This window comes from Ylistrum balloti, unplaced genomic scaffold, assembly GCF_031769215.1.
Source record: "Ylistrum balloti isolate Yb309-2 unplaced genomic scaffold, AGI_CSIRO_Ybal_v1 Utg370052, whole genome shotgun sequence".
NCBI lineage: Eukaryota > Metazoa > Mollusca > Bivalvia > Pectinida > Pectinidae > Ylistrum > Ylistrum balloti.
In genome coordinates, this window is record NW_026782104.1 from 430,161 (window position 1) to 449,161 (window position 19,001).

The window sequence follows — 19,001 nt, forward strand, 5'->3', positions numbered from 1 at the left end:
GACAACTCTTGCGAAAATTCAAATCGGCTGTTGTTTTCAAAAATGTGCTTGAAGCTTTGGTTGTCCAACAAAATTATGGTTATATATATAACAGAAGTGATTTCTATCAAACGGTAGCTAAACCTGCGTATTTTATATAAAGGGTATTTCGTTATATCGAACGCGACAATGACAAAAACTAAAATAGATCGTATAAAAATTGCCTTCTCGTGCAGTTTCGTGTTATATTTTCTGTCTTTTGAAGTTGTCGTTATTAACGTGTGGGCTTGAATTCGGATTCGCTGATCTGAGACATTATGGTACACGTTTCCTCTTTTTATTTTGGCGTGTACATAGAGCGAACTATAAAGTCGTAATTTCATCTTTGATTGTAGTTTATCAAGTGATTTTTTTCTATTCTTTTCCCTTTCTGTTTTTTCTCCAGATAGAGTAAGTGAAGTGAAGTTGTCTAAAATTGAAAAAATTGATTTGATGAGAAAGAATTTTTTTTCTGTTTTATTTCCTGCAAATCATGTGATAAATAAAACTGAAATATCTAAAAGCAGAATCATATCGAATCTATATAAATATTTGTCACTTAATTGACTTAAAAACAATCATAATGGATCCATTCCTTTGATAAACTAGATTCAATAAAAAGATACCAGAAAGACGATGTTGTTTTGCTGACAGTTATGGCGCGTTCGACATGCGCAGACGTTAAAAAGTATTTGGTCCTTTTTATTCATCACGTGACATGTGCTGGTAGGGTGTTCCCTTAGAGACTGGTAAGGACCCCGATCTTTCGCAGAAATCTCACAATATTTCATAACTGCAGTTCGAAGGCGCCAACAGAATAAATTGTGTCGGAATTTGTCCTGAGCATGCCACAACAGCATGGCTTAGTCTCGCCATTTCTGTGGTAAATGTTGTTAGCAGTGACGTTTCAAAAACAGTCTTTGCGTCTTGAAACAAACAAAACCTGATTAAATGTGAATAATCGCCCCTGGCATCGCTCTTTTCTGACGGAGATTGTTTTTGCTGCTTACTCATGCCTTTCTACATGCTCTGTGTTCCAGTTGAAGATAATAAATCAACTTATCTAAACAAGGCAAACAAAACACAAAACTGATAAGCGCTCGGAATTAACAAAAGTACTCGAATCAATTGATACAGTCACATAGGTATACATTCCTGTGCATCAATTTCTAAATTGATACGGAATATCATTGTTCTATCAAAGATGTGTGTTGCTGTTCGGAAGATGTCGCGATAAATCACAGTTCAAATCGCATTCTGTAACACAAATTGTAATAATAGTGGTTCAAAAATGATTAAAGTCATCGAGATTATCAAATCAATGTAAAACGGAATTAATTAATTGTTTTAGGAGACAAGTGATTGTAGAAGTTTCGGTAGTAACCATCAGCAATCAGAACAGTATCTACAGTCATGAACCTGTTCCTCTGAGATTTCGTCTATTTCATAATTGTACAACAGGTTGACAACACAATGATCTTGTTGTTCTCCAACTTTACACATGGCTGCCATCTGCTAAAATGTAAGTCTAAAAACGAACACTCCAGGTTAATTCAGACTTAGTTTTTGACGAATCTTCGAAATCATTCGATATATGAAAATTGTGAAATTTATCATGTATCATAGGGTTTATGCACCTCCTTTCTGGATTTGATATTTCTTTCGGCCATTTTTTTTCTTTTGTAGATATAAGCAACCTTCACCACATACGGCCCATAGCATCACTGACGAGTCCTAAAAGGACAAAACAGTTTTATTTATCGAATTCTAAATTTGTTTCGAAACGTGTTATTCTGTGTGTCTTCTGTACAAACCTCCGATTATTACATTGGATAAACATAAAAACGTCCCAAAATGGACAACATTGTTATTTGTTTACTTGAACGTTGGATTCGTTTGGTATAACTTACTGTATCTTTAGAAGCCATCTCCTGTGTTTCACTTAAAGTTAATTCATAATATTAATTCACGGAGCAGTCCGACACGTAATGTACGTATTACGGAGAACAGAACCTGAATACTCGAAGATGTTCTCTGTCTACTCCTAGATAGTAAAATTGTAATTTGATTAGTATATTGGTATGTTAGATCTACAAGATCATTTGAAAGAATTCCTTTCTTATTTGGAAAAGAATTAAAGTTGAAGTTCCCTTAGCTATCGGTTCCCTTTGTAACTGGGCATCCACCAAACATATATCATTGATGTCATTTATTGAAAATTATCAATAGGCAAGCGAATGAACGCAAACACAAACGTCTGACATTCATTTCATTTTTAAACAATCTGAGTCCGACAGGAAGGAGTGGTACCATGGGGCAATCGTTTCAAGATGCAAAGATTATTTTTGAAATCTCATACATGTAACTAACAACATATATATATATATATATAATTTTTTTTCAGAAAGCAAGTTATGTAGAAAATTCGAACTTTGCTGCAATATTTGAAATGCATGTCATTTTGACATATTCTTTGAAATAGGATATGAAATTAGAGGCAGCATGCAGTTTCTATTCGCCTGACCTTGACCCAGTATATAAGTGTACTGGTACGCGTGTTGCCATGGCGACCAAACCCGTCGTATCCATGTTCGTTTTATCTAACGATCAAGGGACAGCTTTTAACATCTACAGATACGATTTTGTTCCTTTGAAGAAGCAGCTATCTATAATTCATTATAAAACGAGGAGTAATCACTGTTGATCTACGACCAATGCATAGTAATGAGCAGAACAAATCTCTGGCTAATTACCGCGCACGTGACGCTGACCTTTTACACCTGCGCACTGACCATTTGTTTGCAGAGGAAGGCGACGGTGCGTGCTGACCTTCCTACATGAAGGGTTGTTCATCCGGACACCTCCCATGCTGCACGTGTTATACTTACCCCGGGGATATGTGTGCGTGTACATATGTTTATTGAGTTGTTTTAGCTACATCAGGTAGTACAACTGGAATAGATTTGAATTGGTGCAGGGGGGCCGGGGGTGGGGTGGGGATGGGGATGGGGATGGGGGCCGGGAGGAAAGGGGCAGGAGGGAACAGGAAAGTTCGGAAGATAAAGACAAAGAGGGTGGGCTTTAATCATGAATCATGATTTGTACCATGTAGCAGCCTGCATCGAACGAATGGTCTTAAATTGTGCAAAAAAGCTCAATATTACACAAAGGCATAAAAACAGGTCATCGTCGTATGCAAATGATCTACGGAATACTTGTCCTATGCAGAAGAACTGACGTGTGGTATCTCCGTGCGTGTTCTGGAATGTCGCATGTCCAGCCTTCGTTAAATAGTTGAAAGTGCAGGTGCGAGCGGTTTAAAGGACTCCACGTCTGATCTTCGGAATCAAGGACCAGCCTTGGTAGATTTCTACCTCGTACAATACTACGAACTATTTGATAGTAACTGTTAGATCCTCATCAGTACATGTTATGATAGGACAATGTTATGATAGGACAATGTATCCACAGATAATCATCCCGGGTGCATAAAGATACTCGCCTTTACATGTTCCCTATACCAACCGTATTTCATTTCCATCTTTCAGCAGCAACATATTTTTCTAAAATCTCGACGAACACGTTTGGTGTTAAGGATAGAGGGCAGCATGTCTGACGTATCTATATTAACCTATTACACAATTCCAAATCATGCGTCGAAATATATTGTTTGTTTGATGTACATTTTGTATTTGTATCCGGCTGAGGTTTGCTCTACCACGCCCTGGTGTACCCACCCAATACCTGGTATATCCTCCCCCACCCCACCCCCCCCCCCCCCCTCTCTCTCTCTCTCTCTCTCTCTCTCTCTCTCTCTCTCTCCCTCCCTCCCTCTCTCTCTACCAATGTCCATTCCATATACACAATAGATAATACACAGACTACAACTACTTTCTTTTTCTCAAAAATATATTTCCTCGGCAAAATGATGCCACGTTGCAAAAGGGCGATAAAATGTGGTGACTATGATATGCAAAGAAATATGAATTCTAACGCTAAGAGAGAGAGAAAGGGGGAGGGAGAAAGAGAGAGAGAATTCTAATGCTTATTCATTTTATCCTATATCATTTTACTGCCAGACCATACGAAAATCAATTTAGTTACATATTCTTGGTATCCAAACAAGATCTCAATGAAAACTGTTTCATTTCATTGCTTTTGCTGTAAAGTATCACACCACTACCAACCATCACATTGTTGTAACTTTAAACTACCTGTTTCAATCACATGGGAAGTTAAGGTCATTCATTTCAAAGCATGTATATCATTCTTCCCATTAATTTAATATGGTTGTAACCTTTTTATACAGGACTTAAAAGGTATTTGAATCGTTATTCTCAACTCGATCGGTCAGTCTACAGCATGTAGAACTATAAAGGTGTTTGGCGACATGTAGCTGAGACCAGGGTGTAATATATATACCCGGATTCTCGTTAATTTCTCACCTGACATTTAGCGGTTCCTTTGATCCCTTGATTTTTCACGGTAGCTATTGTTACTCAAAACATATCTTAACAACTAAAGCACAATATTAAAATAACCTGTATCGTTACCTGTGCAATATAGGTACAGTATTCAAAGCACAACGACTTTTTGACCGCTGGTCATCGCTACGGCCAATTGAGATACGGAAGATATGGAGTTCCGATAAGGTCCGATGGAATGTTGCCCGGGAGAATGAGTGTTTCATAAGAATGTTGGACACTGGAAAGACGCACCCCAGGGCACGCTTTGGTCGTGACTGTCATAGTTTTTGTTGTCTTTTCTGTGATGAACAATAAGTCAATTATCTTATTCCGATTAACTCGAATACATTCCAATCGATAGAATTTCAATTGTGAGTCACTACATGACTAAATGTCGTAATGTTGCCAAATACCGTTTAAACTTTTTGAGAAAAAATCAAAAGATTAACTATTGTGCTATTTTGGTGAGATCTTTACATTTCATGGTAGTGCATTGTTCGGCAGATATAAACGAGCTGTAAGGTATGTACTTGTCTGGCACTCGATACCAGTACTAAGGTGGGAACAGATATTTGTGGTTTACAGTTCGGCAAAAACAAAGATCTGTTGACAGTGAGACCAAATATTCCGCGACAGTGCGCCGTCTGTTTACTTCCTATTACCTAATTTAAAAACAATATCAACAAAAAACCTTAAACGCGTTTCTGTTTATGAGGATATAAGTATCATGTTACTACAAGGAAAATTGTGTAAGGAAAAGATAAGACTAGAGTAGATACATTTAATTACTCAGAAGAGACATTAGTATTACTAAAATGAAAGTTGTTTTACGGAATACGTTTAATTCAGATATGTTCACTGGCTAAGGTATATTCAGAATTGGTACAAATATTATTAAGTTATCTCCACATTAAATACCGGGTAGTTTTCCATATCTTAAACTTATAGTTTGCATCTATTTTCATTTCAGTTGTGATAAATTTTGTATCAATAGGACATATGTATGTCTACCGTATAGCTTGGATTCCCCTCCCACATACGCGCACGCGGATCTGGAATGAAACAAATAATATTTAGGAATTGTTTTTTTTATTCACTCACGTGCATCCAAGTGTATTATATTGTTTGGTTGTCATTGACGACACAATTATAAGAAAATGCAATGTAATTCAAATTAAAGCTATTGTTTTTATTTACTATACATTTTGCAAATAGATATACAATATAAAATCACTTTTTTAGTGATTTAGAAAATACACTATGTCAATCAGTGGCGTAGCAAATGTTTTTAAAGAGCGTATGCTTTCAAGAGAGGGTCCAGAGGCGAAGTCCCGGTGAGGAGACTAGAGGGCGAACCCTCCGTGAAGCTGTCCTGTTTTAGCTAATCAGAAATATCTGTTCTGTTTATACCAGCAGTATCCCACTTTGTCGTCAAAAGAGAACGACAAACATTGTCATCCTTCAGTTCATTTTCTGAAATGACGTTGATATCATAATAAGGAGGTTTATACTCGGAAAGCTGAGATTTTCCTTGAAATGTGTCACTAGACAAAGTGTTAGAAAGGCTGGTCTTCTTGTTTACTTCCTCAATTGTCTTGTGATCCCGAGACACATCCACGTGCCCGGTAAACGTTAAAAAGTTCAGCAATTTAACGCTGTGCCATTTTGGAAGTGTAGCTGGTAGAATACTTACAACAATAACCAGGATCGAATATGTTTAAAGGACTAAATATTCCGTATCAAAACATGTTCTTTATACGGAATAGAAATAATGGTTTGATGTTAAATATATACACACATGTATATGTATATTTATTGAACAAAGCAACACGATTTTAGAAGTAAAGTAAAAACCAAAAGTAAGAAAAAATATCACTTTGGAATTCGAGTGTATGCTTAAGTATACAAACATACATTATTGATACGCCTCTGTCAATAATGCTCAATTTGTTTTCAATTATAGATTGATTTGATATTTAAAAACAGACGATAAAAAATAAAAAGCCCAGATACAGAAATAAGTATCATGCCATGTATATAGATGTAGCTTTTTTCAAAATCAAGTACCACGTGCAGTAAACAAGTGTTGATTCTACGTCTTTTCACCGTTTGGAATCATTCAACACCAATCACGCTCTACCGCCAAACTCGTTCTACCACCAAAATCTTATTGGACAAAAAATGGCGGTTTAAAGAGGTTACACTGTATAAATGTATGTACATCAGCTATTGCAAAGCTGTCTTATCGGTCACATGTTCCTTATACAAGCAGTAAAACAAGCTTACGTGGAAAAATCGTTATGTTTACAATAAACAGTGTAAATGTTGCAAGAATTGTGAAATTTGAAATGAAAACGCAATTGAATCAATATCATATATAGTAATATTTAAGGTATATATATCATTACCTTTATAATCTTATATCGTCCAATAACTCTCCATAGCGATACGAAAATTAACTCCCGACTGATATATAATTTTTTGTCACTTAAAGAGTATTCTAGCGCTCCAATGAAATACTATTACAATAGTTGACTCGATTGATCCGCCATTATTGTTGTTCTGGAGGCGGTAAAGGAGCGACAACTCGAAAAACCGGCTGTGTTTTGAGCTTTAACATTAAAACCTCATTACATTAGCAATATGCAACATTAGAACGAAATCTACTGTGGTGATATGAAAATAACCTACACTGTACGCGCTTTATAATAAATTGATCGGCGGACAGTTATGTAGTTTTGTTGGTAGATGTCTGAAATGGACATTAATCATATTTTGAGAGATTGGAAAATGACAACTGATAATGTTATGTCTGGTGTTATCATAAACATGAGGTAACCGGCAAAAACACTGCTGATATATATATGATATATATATTTTATTCTGAATATTTACCTAAATTTAAAAAGTTATATGCTGTAGCATACGTACAAGTTAAAATGATGATAAGCGATTCCAATAACATTTCTTGATAATCTTTTTCTGTAATGAAAATAATACTAATAATATACCTGATGATACGACGGTCGAAACTTAAATATAAGTCTTAAATATATCCGGAATATATTTTTAAGTAGTGTTGTAGAGCTAAAAAAAAAAACACTACAACACTTTTTAAAATGTATACAAATAACATTTTGATTAAGTTTCAAGACCCTCATATGAAATAGAATTTCTTTTCTCGAATTTTCAGACTTGATTATACTCGGTTGTTGCCCATAACAAACTGGCATTAGGGCAAGTTGTTAACCATACAGACATAATAGTGGCACTAACTGATGATAACACCGCGGACATAGGATATAGATGGATGACTCTTGTCACGGGAAATTTCTTCCTAATATTTCCAGTCTCATCGCCCGAGATTTCACGCTATATTTCTAGATTTAAGACCTTGATAAGACTATTAATTTCGAGAAAACAAATCACAAAAGGGGTCTATAATGTATTTATACACTAGACTATCACATCGCTACTCGGGGCATAACAAATTACCAGAGACTAGCAGTAGAAGCGAAAGTGATAAATTTATACATATACCTAATACATACAATTTAATAACAAAAATCTAAGTCCGTGTAAAAATTGTACCTATAATATCAGCAATGACAAGCAATTGTGATTTGTTTGTTTTGTTAATTATGTACCATATATAACGTCTAGCCACAAAGACGTAATAATGAGGCTGTACAGTCTAAGACAAGAGGTGTCTCGGTAGGTCTCTCAGTAAATCTTAGGTGGTATTTCTCTATAATAATAAGAAGAAGAAAACAAAACACAAACAAGAAAAGCTGAATCCTGATATTGTAGCTTTGTTATTCAAGAGTTGTACAGGAAACTTGATTACTTCCAAAAGTTCGCATCTTAAATTAAATTTACCACTACAGTTTTATTTAATCTCATTACATGATATTCGTACGAGATACATTAGTACATGTAACGTTGTACGGGAGACAACTCCTATTAATGCTAAGTTATCTCCCTTCCCGAGGTACTCTTTAGTGTGCATGTGTATTTGTTATGCTTCACTCCGAGATCTAGGACTTGCTGATGCAACAAGGAATCTGCTGCAATGCTCTGAGGAGTTTTCGTCACCTTCAATTTTTGGTTAACTTTGACATATAATGATGCATTTTAATCATATCTCTCTAGACTTATTTCCACGTGAAGGTTTAAGTCTAACATTATTAGTGTTTGGTCTCTAAACAAATCTCCTAAAATGGACATACAAGATGTGTTGAACTGTACGTTTTCAGCGTGGTATCCCAAGTTCAAAGACGTAACGATTAAGAGGTTTGTTCCAATGCGTGATCCTACACTATAAACCCTTATTTTCATAACAGAGAGAGAACCGTTGTATAGAGAGTGGAGGATTTATTATTATTATTATTATAAATCGAGCTGCTTCTCCATGTAATACATGACATATACACCTAGAACGAAAATCTCGGTCTCAAATTAATGAAATTCGTAGCAAACTTATAAATGTTAATATTGAGATTAACTTCTCATTTTAGAGGCGTATTTTTTTTATCTAGTACAACCCCAATTTTAATGTGTATATAAACCCTGTCTTCTGATAAAATCATCTCATCTCTACGAGGGATTCTTATTCAGAGAGCGTTAACTTTACATCAATCTATTTCAGTTCCTTTACTTAATTATTCTTTCCAAAAGTTTATATGACTTTCTTTAGTTAGGAAGACAAAAATTCTTGATGTTACATGCTGTACACATATAATTGTTAATGAATTGTGTGTAAAACATGTTGGTCACCATATCAACTTTTGTCTTTATAGAGTGTCATCTCTAGTCATGATAATATCACTCCATAAAAAACGCAAACAATGAATTTTAGCACAACAAAAGTTATGAAAATCTGTATATGTGTGATCACTTTGAAAGATCAATGATATGTGAAGTGTAGATTTTTCTGTATGTTCTTTCCTCTGCACAAAATTATTTCTGAATTGTATTCTCATCAGTTACATCCTGCCTCTGCCCAAAGAGTTCCTGGACTATCTACAAGCGGACGGCATTGTTCTTCCAGAACAGTAGGTTTCCATGCAAGAATGGCCAGTAACATATTACATTCTGGCTCCATAATATCATACACATGTCCAATCTCAAACAGTTTCTTAAGTAAACTCTCTTGAAACTTATATAAGCTTATATTAATGATTGTTATTGTTTATAGATTACTTTATGAGATTAGCTAAAAGAATGATAATGCGTTAATTCAATGTTATGTTATTTTTTGATGTGTGGTTCAAGATAATATGCAAATTATCTTTTGAAAAAATAAAATGTGCTAAAAGATGACATTAGGTATACTGAATAAAAGTTGTTCATGTAAATGTCTTTTCTAATTTTAGATGTGTTGCAGCAGGTGGAAAACATGATGAAGATGATATTGAGGGAGAGGAGGTAAAAACCTAGTTCTAAATTATATATAAATCAAGTCCCATTCTAACAAAAAATATTCTATACCTGCATATACTTTACAGAATTGCAGTCCTTGTCTATGGCAAAAAAATGATACTGTTGTGATCAATAGATGACAAGTCGACTTTGTGTAAGTGGAATGGTTCATGTAAGCTCATCCCACAGGTGTTGTGCAAAGGTGTACTACAACACTCACCAGTCTATACTGCTGTGACATGTTCCACACACAAACAGTTCAGCCGCAGACCATGCTTGCCATTTATGGCATTTCATAGAATACTAAATACTAGTAGATTAGATCATAACAAAGCTCCAATACAAGAGAAATACCAAGTTTTCATTCATAAGTAAATTTTCATTGCTTCATAATAAAGATAATAAAAAAATGAGTCTGAAAAAAATCAGACTTGACTTTCAAAATAAACTGGGTCATTACATCATGACATTGACAAAACAATTAGTCTCATGTTAGCGGAATAGGATATCTAATCCAGTCTTTATAAAATTGCTGAAGTTATTTAAAAAAAATGAAAATTTTGCAGTTTATATATGGACATGACTTGAACACTATACTAGTTTACACTCTCAAATAAAAATGTAGGAATATCTTTATAACTACCAACACCTACACATACAGTTTCATTTCAAAAGTAGACATTGTATATTGGAGAAAAATGGTGGTGTTACCATATGATAGATGGTGTACTAAATGGTTGCTCAGTAGCTATACATAAACTATTTGTGTCTCTCCCCAGGCAGACTGTTGCAGTTTATTTCAGAAAGTTAAAACATATGTTTGCTTAAAACAACTAAACAGCTGTCTATTCAATTATGGTACTCCCTATTTTGTCATGAACCTTTCCAGGACCACAAACAAGCTTGTTTTTTTTTGTCTGGATTAATGCTGATTCAAAATCAGACATGGAAATTTTTGCTATTTTTTGTACATAATATGTGGTGTTTTTTTTTTGTGATATTTGTGTACTGATTTATTTTGTTTGAGTGTTTTTTGTTTTGGTTGTAGCTTGATGTTGACTGGGAATCTGCTGACATTTCCGAAACAAAAGTAAGTAGTAATATGAATTCTTTCAAGTGTAAATGTCTGACGACAACAATATATTCACTTTGTAATACTTTAACTGACAGATGAAATATATACTACTGTACTGATCTTCTAACTGCAGTTTTTTGTTACAAATAAGGAAATGAAACTTTTGTCAAAGACACAATTTGGGTTTTAAAAAAGTTGTGGAGGGTTGGGTGGGGGAGGTTTGGGGAAGATATGGAAGAGCAGTGAATTAAACAACTATTTTTTCAAGACTATAAATAGTAGTGTACATGTTGACTTTCCCAGCAAAAATGATTACAAGGGACATGTGCTTTTGAAGGACAGTGGTAAACAATTTTTTTTTAAACAATAAATTGATCTCTTTCTATGATTATTAATGGAATATATAGGTATTGCAGTGTATTTATTGTCACATTTTTCAGATGCCCAGTTTTCCTGAATTTGAGAGTTTAACAAAAAAAATTATCAAGAATTTGGGAGGTTCTGCTTTCCCAAAATTAAACTGGAGTGCCCCAAGGGTAAGGTTGTTTTGTTTGATTTATATATTGAATTGACGATTAATATTGTTTATTTAAATGCATTTGAACATTATTTGGACATTAATATTTGGTAATGAATTGTTTAATGATTGTTATTATGTATGTAGTCTATAGTTGAAATTTTTGGAATTTGAACATATACACTGTTTAAATGCGGGTGTAAACTGATTGTAGGTACCATATTTGACCCACTGAGTGTACAGAGCACTAAAATAATCCAAAATTAGAGGAAACTTGATGGGTCTATTTGTGAGTAGCGGAGATCAGAGTCATTCATGACAGAAAAGGGTACACTTTTTCACTAAGGATGTGTAAAGTTATAAAATACCAGTGATAATTATTAGTATTCTTCTGATGCTGGGCTAGCAGATTTGCTTAAACAGACTCCAAAACATTCTTGACTGAGCATAATGGTGATTACAAAAACTGAAATGAATGTTTTGCTAGATGTTTATAAATAGATAGATGCACATTTCTAGATGGAAATAGTCACACAAATGTCTCGGTTGATAGATCTGAGATCTGCTCCTTAAAGCAACTACTATGCATTATTTTTTGTTTTGTTGAACTAAATTTCTGATACTGAATATAATCACATCTCCCGTAATTATTTGCCTCTATGTACAAGGAAAATCCTTTTTTATTTTTATCAATGATATAACTGTGTTTCACTTCATTATGAGACATGTTGGTTGGTGACATTTTATGATTTGTGTTGATTGTTACCAGGATGCCACATGGATTTCCTTTGATAAGACATTAAGGTGTACCTGTCCTAGTGATGTTTACCTCCTTTTGAAGAGTTCAGAGTTCATCACGCATGATTTGACACAACCGTAAGTTAGATCTCAAATTTTTTTTCCTGTCAGAATTGAACATGAAAATGTAAAGCTAAAAAATGTTGATAATTTCATTATTCTTATACACCTACATGTTTTTGTGCCTTAGCTACCAAGTTAGAGGGAAGAATTTGACTGCCGTTTCCCTCTCATCCTGTTGCATATATATGTTGAAAGTTTTTCCTTTATGCCACTGATTCATTTGTGTTGGGGAAGATAACTTTGGCGTTACATACTTACTGAAAGACAGCTTACAATTTTACTTTGTTTTCCTTACTCTGAAAATGTCACCACACACGGAAGGTTCCTGTCATCATTTCTATACACTGAGGAAAGTCCGGAAGAAAAAGAATAAATTTCCTCTGCACAGCCTCATTATTGATTAAAAAAATCTCACCCGCATGTTAAAATAAGTGTCTGCGTCATACAAAGGTGAAAAATTTCTCTGACGCCAATCTAGGGTAAAGATGTATAGACGATGATTAGTTATCATAAAAACATTTATCTGGCATCATTCAACAATGGTAGTAAGTAAAAGACACTTGTATATCAAACAAATGTTTATATCTGATTAGATGAAAGATTTGTTTAGATTTGAGTGGTACTTCCATAATTGGGTTGTTGCATTTTACTAATGTGACATTTGAAAGTATGGGACTGTAATAGCTATGTCATTAAACCATTGGTCCACACATGGTGAAGATCCGAGGTGTGCAGTTCTATACTTCCTACCTGTGGCAGTTTATATGTTCCTCAGGAAGATGGGAAAATGGACTGGTCTGAGCTGTGATTGTGATGTCCTTTAATTTCAGTACTCTTCACCCCAACTGCTCTGCATGGCTTCATTTGTGTTATACATTGAGGTAACCACCAGATACTATAACCTTGACTGTTCACATAGCAAATGAATACATAAAAACAAACTTTTGAAAGTTAATGTTGTGACTCCATTAACAGTGGTTCAACAGTTTGCTTGCAAAAGTTTTTACTCAAATCAGGTTGATGAGAGGATGAACAGTTGAAGTGAAACTTTATTTATATGGTAAATCTGCCGTAATTTTGTTATAAAAGTAGTAATACAGCATTGTATTGTATTTACAGGTTTTCACATTGTAAGGATTGTGAGAACAGTAACAATGTCACAGTCAGCTACGAACTTATTCTAAGAAAGTGGCAGAGTCTAGCTTCAGGAATGGAATTTCGTTGTTTTGTACGAAATGGAAACTTAATAGGTGAGAACCATATATTTCATTCTTGTAATGAAATAAATATATAAACATACTTGAATTTTAAATGAATATCTTCAAAAAACAGGAATTTATTGATAATGAAGAAAAAATTGAAAATCAGTGAAGTTTCATTTCACTAAAGAAAAGACAGCAATAGCTCAGTCAGTGAAGATTTGAGATTCTTGATTTGACACTCTCTACCTTTGACAGTTTGTGTTTCTCAGGAAGTTAAGACACAGATTTGTCTGTTTATTTGGTTATGTCGTTAGGCAACATACTTAACCCTTATTGCTCTGGAATTGCATCCGATGGGCCTCCCATATGTCGTCAGTAATATAACCACCTCAGAATGAACCTGTCTGTTCACAGATTGATAAATCAAGCAAACAAACAAACCATTAAGTAAAAATTGTCTGTTACTAGCAATCTGTCAGCGAAACCACACAGAACATTATGAATTTATATCCAAGATGAAGGATGAAATAGTGTCGGATATCAAGGCCTTCTTCTACCATATGGTGGCTGGCAAGTTTCCTAGTAAAAACTGTAAGTTATGTTTGTGTTGGTCAGATATCAAAGAAAGACATAGAAAGAATAAGATTTTAAAATTCTATTAATGATTTTTTGGTGTATAATAATTTTCTGTCTCCAAATACTGGAAAAGATAACATCAAATGTTTGATTTTCAACTTATCAATTATTGTGATGTTTTTAAAGAAAAACAAATTAAGATTGCAAGTTTGTTAATTGTCAATTTTCCTTAAATATTTGACAAGTTCAACTATGATAATAAAGTTCAATTTAATCTACAGCGACTGAATTTGTTGTTTTAACTTCCAGATGTATTTGATGTGTACAGGAGAGACAAGGTGAGTTTCAGAGGCTGAACTTGAAAATGATCAGGCAGTGTTTAGTTTTGGTAAAGTGCATGATTTTTTTTAATGTTTTGATTTAATTTTTTTTCAAATCAAAGTTTTAATTTTAAACTTGTAAAATCAGCTGGGGTAGTTGAAATTATATACTCAAGATAAACTTTATGAGAATTCTCTTTGAACATCAGTCAGCATGATGATTAAGGTTGTGTTAGATTTCAAATTAGAGAAACATTTAATAAGAAGTAAGAAATGATTGCCATTAAGAGGTAGGTAGTCTGTATGTCAGTTCTTTTTATCATTTTGTGTATGTAGGACTTTTTCTTATACACATTTATCATGTCTACCAGGGATGAATTGGCACTATCTCATCAATGCCCGCACTAGTCTGAATGTACTGATCTATTTCATCAGGGGAAGCTACTCTTGATAGACTTCAACCCTTTTGGTGCTGTGACTGACGGCTTGTTGTTTACGTGGAAAGAGCTTGAGTGTTTGAAGGGAGACAAAAAGGAAGGACAACAGGGAAACAACCAATCACAAGATACCGCCAACGCAGCTCATCCCTTGGATACACCAGACAACGATCAGGTACTAAGACAACAAATACTATTGTAACTGTTTTTATACACTCAGACTTGATTATCTTGATCTCTGATACAGTCAGATTTAATTATCAGGATCTTTTAACAAGTTTGACTTTGTTATCTAGATCTCTGATACAATCACACTTGGTTTTCTGTATCTCTGATAAGCTTGAAATGTTTGGCTGATCCCCTAAGGATGGAGGGGTGGTGCCCAATGGGGAAAAAGATATAGTGTGTGTTGTGTTCTTGAAAATTAAGAATTTTTCTTTAGTTTTTGATGAAGCAATTTCATCCAAACAAAGCCATGTGATTAATACAGGTCCTAAGGGCCTCTTGATAAATGAGATGCAGTTGTGAAATTATCAATGAAAAATTACTTGTGATTTTTACCTCGACAATGAATATTAGTAATAAATAACTAGCTAAATATGTTACAACTGATGATAACTATTCACTCAAATTACTTATTATTTTAAAATTAACCTTGAAGATCCTGAAAGTAAAAAGACATAAAAAAATATAGTAAGTATAATGAATTTCTTTATAATCTCAATTTGGATAAAATAAAAAAATTGTCAAAAATTGGCACTGCAGCTTACATACCAGTGTGGTTTATATCCTGGAAAATACGGTATTGAACTGATTTTTCTTTATCAGGAACCTGTATTTAGGTTTGTGGAACATCCAGAGGGTGTGCAGCCTCATCCTTATTCTTGTTTTGGTATCCCTGAGGACATTAAGGACCTTACCAGTGGGGAGGATCCCTACAAACTCATGGACCTACTTAATCTGGTAGGTATATATAGTTTTATCACAAAGCATTTCATATCATGAGTGTTCAGCAAAAATAAGATACTGTGTTTAGGTATGCTAAAACGCATTCACATCAAATCTCTAGAAACAAGATTCTTGAAAGGTTTGTTGTACACTTATAACAAGTTCAAAGAAATGGTCATGTGGTTTACTTTCTATTTCTTTCCTTGTAACTAGCTGCACCATTGTGGCGAAATTAAATCAGTTCTTAATATTCCTACACTACCCACCAGGGATACTTTTAAGAAAAGATCCCCACATTTGTATACCTAGTCTAACTCCCCCAGGGACAGTGGTAACCCATGGGATATCAATTGAAGGTTTCCCTGTTTTTACCTGAGTCAAGACCAAAATTAATGGGCAATTCTTGTAGTATGATATTTAGGTCACTGGTTTTAGGTTGCCTTTTGTCCCAAGTCATGTGTCATAAATTCCTATCATTTTCAACTTCTTCTGGAAAACTCCTTATTGATTCAATAAGATTTTGTAGAAATCGTCCATGGGCAAAGGTGATGTATGATTGTAAATCATAAGGTCTCAACTCCCAAGGAGTCTGAGTGGTGGGACCAAAAAGAGATAAAATTTACTAAAATTCCAAAACAAAATCTTCTTCTCATCACCCAGATATGATAGAATCAAATGCTCTTAATGGATGGAAGGGTGGATCTTGAGGTATTTCTTTCAAAACTGTTTTCATGTTCTTACATGACCCCTTTATCTCACTTTAATTTGTGAATTGCATGACCCCAGGATCTGATCTTTTGCCGTGGAGAGGAGTACAGTTTACTATAGTTTTTACATGATAATTCCATTTTTAAACACAATATATTTCAAATCAAATTATTGGTCGATTGCAGTTACTGTAATGAATGGTTTACCTTTGCATTACATGTACAACGTGGTTGAAGTTATCTTATCTTTTTTAACAAGATCATTTCTTTTACACATTACAAGTATAACCACTGCATTGGGATTTAGATGATTGTTAAGGGCCTTGGACCTTTTGGATTGTATTCATTCCGTAGCGAAATGAATGCTTTTTAGGTTGAGGATGTGACCTCACATGACATCACTTACTGACCTAGAAGTAAGGGCTAATCTTTTTAGCACAAGTGTATGGGTCTATTTGAGTATAACTTTACCTTCAAATTAGCAATGTTGGCTCTCAACCACCACTGGAGTTGTTTGCTGAAGGATATTTCAGAACAAGCATGGTCAAAATGATTGTTAAAGTATGAAGATACTAAGACTTTAGTTTACTCTTCAATCCACCTGTAAATTGCATTCTCTGTACAGTTCCAAAAGATATCTCGGCCCATATTTGTCTATTTCTATATTATGGTGAGTTCAAGAGTAGAAGACCTACCCCTATCTATTTTCAAGCATAAAAACTCCGCTTCATAAAATATGCATTTGAATTTCCTTGACAACATGATAAGAATCATATTTGTATCTGCCACAGAAAATTCAACAAATAGGACAGGAGGAATCGTCTGACGAGGAGGCCAACTGACAAGTACTGATCTACATGTATTGATAGAAAAACACCTAATTAGTGTGATTCTGTTGTTACAAATGTGAACAGAGGCATCCCTAAGTACTTTAACAATTATGTTACTGGGGATATCTTTTGTTTGTCAATTGTTCAATAACAGGAGTCACCTTGGACATAGAAAGTTTTAATAAAGAAAATTTTGTATTAAATTTAGTTTTAATTCGTCCACTTTCAGTTTAACATCATCTTGTATGATAGATAAGTACATTCTGTGAAGGACATACTGGTATCATTTGCTATAACTTTATTCCTAGTCATATTCTTTCTGTAGCATAAGTTTTATAACGCTGAGTGATAAACTTTTTAATCATTTCAGGATAACTAGCATGACAGTGTTTACATCAAAATTTTGGTATTTTGTGTTATCTTACAGATACTAGGTTGTGTCTTAAGCATTAAACATCAGTCACATTGTTATGATAGTAACATACTGTAAAATGACGCCTTTTACTTTTATGAAGAGAAGTACAATGTAAAATTTATTACACATGATCACTATCAAGAATCATGCAAAATTATATATTGTTTTTATATATTATCAATAAAATGTTCACAATTGATAATTGAATTTGTTCTTTCTTTGTAAAGAATGTTTATACTAGTAATAGTAGAATAATGTTCTCACTCATATTATGCTTATGTTGTCTAGTTCTTAGAACAAGGGAAGTATGACTTCTAGCCTTGTTACTTGTGAAGTTCTTATTTCTAAATGATCTACTAAGTAGCCACTTAGTGCCTGTATAGATATTTAACTTACCTTGATTACTAGTCTGGCCTCAATTTCCTTATGTAAGTGTGGCTCCCATAATGTGGCGAACATGAATTTTCCTCATCTTGAAGAATTTTCCTTAACTTAAAATTGCCCATATGAAAGTATTACATTAATTCCCTTAACTTAAAACTGCCCATCTGAAAGTATTACATAAATTACCTTAACTGAAGTTTTTACCTTTATCTAACATAATGCTTCTTTATGGTAGATTTCTTAAAGGTAGATTCGTGAAACTGGAACAAGGTAACGTAATACCCCGTAGGGTTTAACTTGGCTATACTGCCAACCTGGTCTTACAGTATCATTCTTCATAAAGGGGTTACCTTAACAGCTACCCAGCTTCCGCAGCCCTAATAATGGTATTCATCTTACCTTCTAGTCTGGCGACTAGATTACATGCCAAACGTAAGACCACATTAGACATGTTAAAATGATTCTAGTTGGCATTAACATAATAAATGGAACTTAATGTGGCAGAGTTTGAGTATGCAATATTCAGCTTTTAAAAATAAGAATATAGCAAATTGATGATGTAGATTGGTAGTGATTGCGAGGATAGATGAAATAGCCCTGTTTTACTGTAACTTATTTAATATTGATTTTCAATTTGCGTCAGTCCCTCTAGATATCCTAATTGAGTTCACTTGTCGAGCAAGACCGGCATACCTGACAGTCTGCAACAGATCAGTCGATCAGACTGGGTGTATTGCAGTTTTACATAGATCTGTAATCCATCATCTGTTTTAGGTCCGAATCTTGTGTAATCTTTTAAATTCTTTTGTATACGTGACTAGCCG

The 19,001-nt window shown here is 34.3% G+C and overlaps 1 protein-coding gene across 1 annotated transcript; it reads left to right on the forward strand.

Moving 5' to 3' along the window:
- Nucleotides 1-8,520: 8,520 nt before the first annotated feature.
- LOC132549284 (cell division cycle protein 123 homolog) lies at nt 8,521-17,995 on the forward strand. The gene is made up of 12 exons (XM_060213205.1): nt 8,521-8,777; nt 9,470-9,538; nt 9,860-9,911; nt 10,954-10,995; nt 11,421-11,516; nt 12,267-12,373; nt 13,478-13,608; nt 14,029-14,151; nt 14,446-14,474; nt 14,892-15,068; nt 15,722-15,856; nt 17,340-17,995. The coding sequence occupies exons 1-12, from the start codon at nt 8,704-8,706 to the stop codon at nt 17,388-17,390; spliced, it is 1,086 nt and encodes a 361-aa protein (XP_060069188.1). The 5' UTR covers nt 8,521-8,703; the 3' UTR covers nt 17,391-17,995.
- Nucleotides 17,996-19,001: the final 1,006 nt, after the last annotated feature.

Bases quoted from the DNA above. Each gene is read 5' to 3' on its own strand.
- LOC132549284 (XM_060213205.1), top strand. From the start codon at position 8,704: ATGGACATACAAGATGTGTTGAACTGTACGTTTTCAGCGTGGTATCCC. The intron at 9,539-9,859 runs GTAGGTTTCCAT...TTCTAATTTTAG, and splicing joins GGCATTGTTCTTCCAGAACA to ATGTGTTGCAGCAGGTGGAA. The intron at 9,912-10,953 runs GTAAAAACCTAG...TTTTGGTTGTAG, and splicing joins ATGATATTGAGGGAGAGGAG to CTTGATGTTGACTGGGAATC.